This window comes from Lactuca virosa, chromosome 1 (assembly GCF_052849685.1).
Source record: "Lactuca virosa cultivar CGN04683 chromosome 1, Lactuca_virosa_CGN04683_v6, whole genome shotgun sequence".
Taxonomy (NCBI): domain Eukaryota; kingdom Viridiplantae; phylum Streptophyta; class Magnoliopsida; order Asterales; family Asteraceae; genus Lactuca; species Lactuca virosa.
The window spans coordinates 6,451,067-6,453,742 of NC_136426.1; the positions used below are offsets into that span (position 1 = coordinate 6,451,067).

Consider the following 2,676-nt stretch of genomic DNA (forward strand, 5'->3'; position numbering starts at 1 on the left):
TTTCAATTCCAAAACAACAATGAAACGAATTTATAAAGTACATTGCTATTTTTCACATATTGAGGTGATATTTTTCGGATTATCTAGTGATTTAATTTACTATCATAATGAGATAAAATAAAAAACATTAGTGAAAAAACCAACGGCCTTAACAACCACTGTTTAAACTGTATAGCTAAAATATTTCTTAATCAGTTTAACTATTATTTTAGTTGACGTTGTAGCAAAGACAAATGGCCCTTGTTTAGAGTTGTGTAATCCATCTATTTCTTAACTAATTTACGTGTTTTTTTCTTTTGTCTAAATTGTAGCTAAAACAGAAAGCTATAATATGACCATATAAAGTTGGGTAAAAATTATAAACATTGCTAAGGTTTAAACTGATTTGCACCTAAATATTTTCAAAACCGAAAAACTTTATAACTACAAACCCTAACACCGAAAATTGTTATTTGTTAGAACAGAAAACCAAACCGAATGACCAATTTGGTTACGGTTCGGTTCAATTTTTTTCCTTCGATTTTTTCATTCTTCTCTATATTTTAAACGTAGATATATAAAATAATAAAAAGGATAGATACATAAACACTACATACGTGTTAACCTACTGCAAGTAATAAATTTTTTTGTTAAAAGGATAAAGTACTTTTGTTAATAATCACTTTTAGTTAAGTTATAAGTAAATTTATGAGAAAAAGAAACATAACAATTCCATTTACCAATTTAAAACTTTAAGCTAAAGAGTATACCAAAATAGCCAATAATTTTGCAGATATCAATATGAGATTCAAATGGCGTGGGATGCGAAGCACAGGAAAGGGTGGGGGTGGGGATCCCGCGTTCTCACTCTTCACCTCATTCGTTCGTTATTTTTTTTTTCTTTTTTTTTTCTTTTTTTGATTCAAACGGCTATATAGTCGTTAATATATATTGGTTTTTTTTCCCTTTTTTTTAAACTATAAATACCACAACATCCAACCATTTTTTTAACTCATACATTATACTTCTCTCCAAAACATATTAATCAAAATGTCATCATCTTCATCATCCGATTCGACGGCTGTAGAGGAGGCTAAGTTTATTGGTTCCGTCATGGCGAAAACGGTTGCATACTATCAAAACCGACTAGGCGAAACATCACGTGCACGATCTAAACCAAGAAAGTCGCGGTTGCGTAGAAATCACGAAGCCGGACACGATCGTCTTATTGAAGATTACTTTGCAGATGACGCAATCTACGCTGTAAAGTTTCGACGTCGGTTCCAGATGAAGAAGGAACTATTTTTACGTATTGTTGGCGATTTGGAAGGCCGCTTTCCATATTTCCAATGGAAAATGGATGCAAGGCGGATAAATGGTTTCTCTCCCATTCAAAAATGCACGACTGTAATTCGTCAGTTAGCATACGACATGGGCGCAGACAAATGGGACGAGTATTTTAGGATGTCAGAGCGTACCGTGCGGGAGTGTGTGTACAAGTTCTGCAAAGCGATCTGTTTGGTTTACGGGCAACGATATTTGCGCAAACCAACTATCAACGATATCCACCAATTGTACACGGTGCATGAAGGCAAACATGGATTCCATGGAATGCTTGGTAGTATCGATTGCATGCATTGGGGTTGGTCATTATGCCCCAACGTATGGCGTGGTCAGTACATGAGAGGCGACCACAAAGAGTCGACGATCGTTCTAGAGGCTATCGCATCACATGATCTTTGGATATGGCATGCATTCTTTGGTCCAGCTGGTGCAAACAATGACATCAATGTGCTAGACCAGTCGCCGGTATTCAACGATATCTACCTTGGAAAGTCGCACGATGTACCTTTTCAAGCAAATGGGGTAGCATATAAGCATGACTACTATCTTACTGACAATATATATCCTCCCTTGTCTGTTTTTGTGAAATCGTTTACATGTCCTAACGACCCGAAAAGGAAAAAGTTTAAAGAGGCGCAAGAGTCAGCTAGGAAGGATGTGGAGCGAACATTTGGTGTACTTAAGAGACGTTGGCAAGTACTAGCAATCGGGGCAAGGTCATATGAAGTGAAAAGGTTACAGCACGTAATGTATGCATGTATCATATTGCATAATACGATTCTTGAAGACGAAGGAAGAGCGATATGTCGTTACAACGAAAATGAAGTTTTGCCAAATGTCGAAGGAGTAGCCGTTGGTACACAAGAGTATAGGGCGAATAGAAGAGAAATGCACAATCGCGGCATTCATCACGCCCTTCGTGCTGATTTGGTGGAGCACATTTATAGGGCTCATATTCAGCCCCCGATAGAGTTTTCTCGCGATGATTTGTTTGACGAATCAGACGAGGATTCTGATATGTTCTTCGAGAGCGAAGATTCCGATGACGAGAGTGACGTTCGGGAGAATGAGGAAGAAGATGAGGTCGATGACGAGGACGATGATTCCGAGTGACGTATTTTGATTTTTTGTTTGATTTTTTTTTTTTTTGCGTTTTTTTTTATTTTCTACTTATTTAAATATTAGGTATAATGTAATTTTTATTTTAATTAATGAAATTCTTTTTATTTTTAATTAAATTTTATGTTTAGTATTAATTTAAAAATTGTAAATCATAAAAAAAAAATTATTTAAAAAAAATAGTGAGAGAAGCCCTTCCCACCCATTCCTTGGGTTTTAGGTGAGGAAAAGGAA

At 35.9% G+C, this 2,676-nt stretch overlaps 1 protein-coding gene across 1 annotated transcript; it reads left to right on the plus strand.

The window, feature by feature from the left end:
- The first annotated feature begins 1,029 nt into the window (after window positions 1-1,029).
- On the plus strand, window positions 1,030-2,436 carry LOC145110823 (uncharacterized). The gene has a single exon (XM_079047137.1). The coding sequence runs from the start codon at window positions 1,030-1,032 to the stop codon at window positions 2,434-2,436; it is 1,407 nt and encodes a 468-aa protein (XP_078903263.1).
- The last annotated feature ends 240 nt before the right edge of the window (window positions 2,437-2,676 follow it).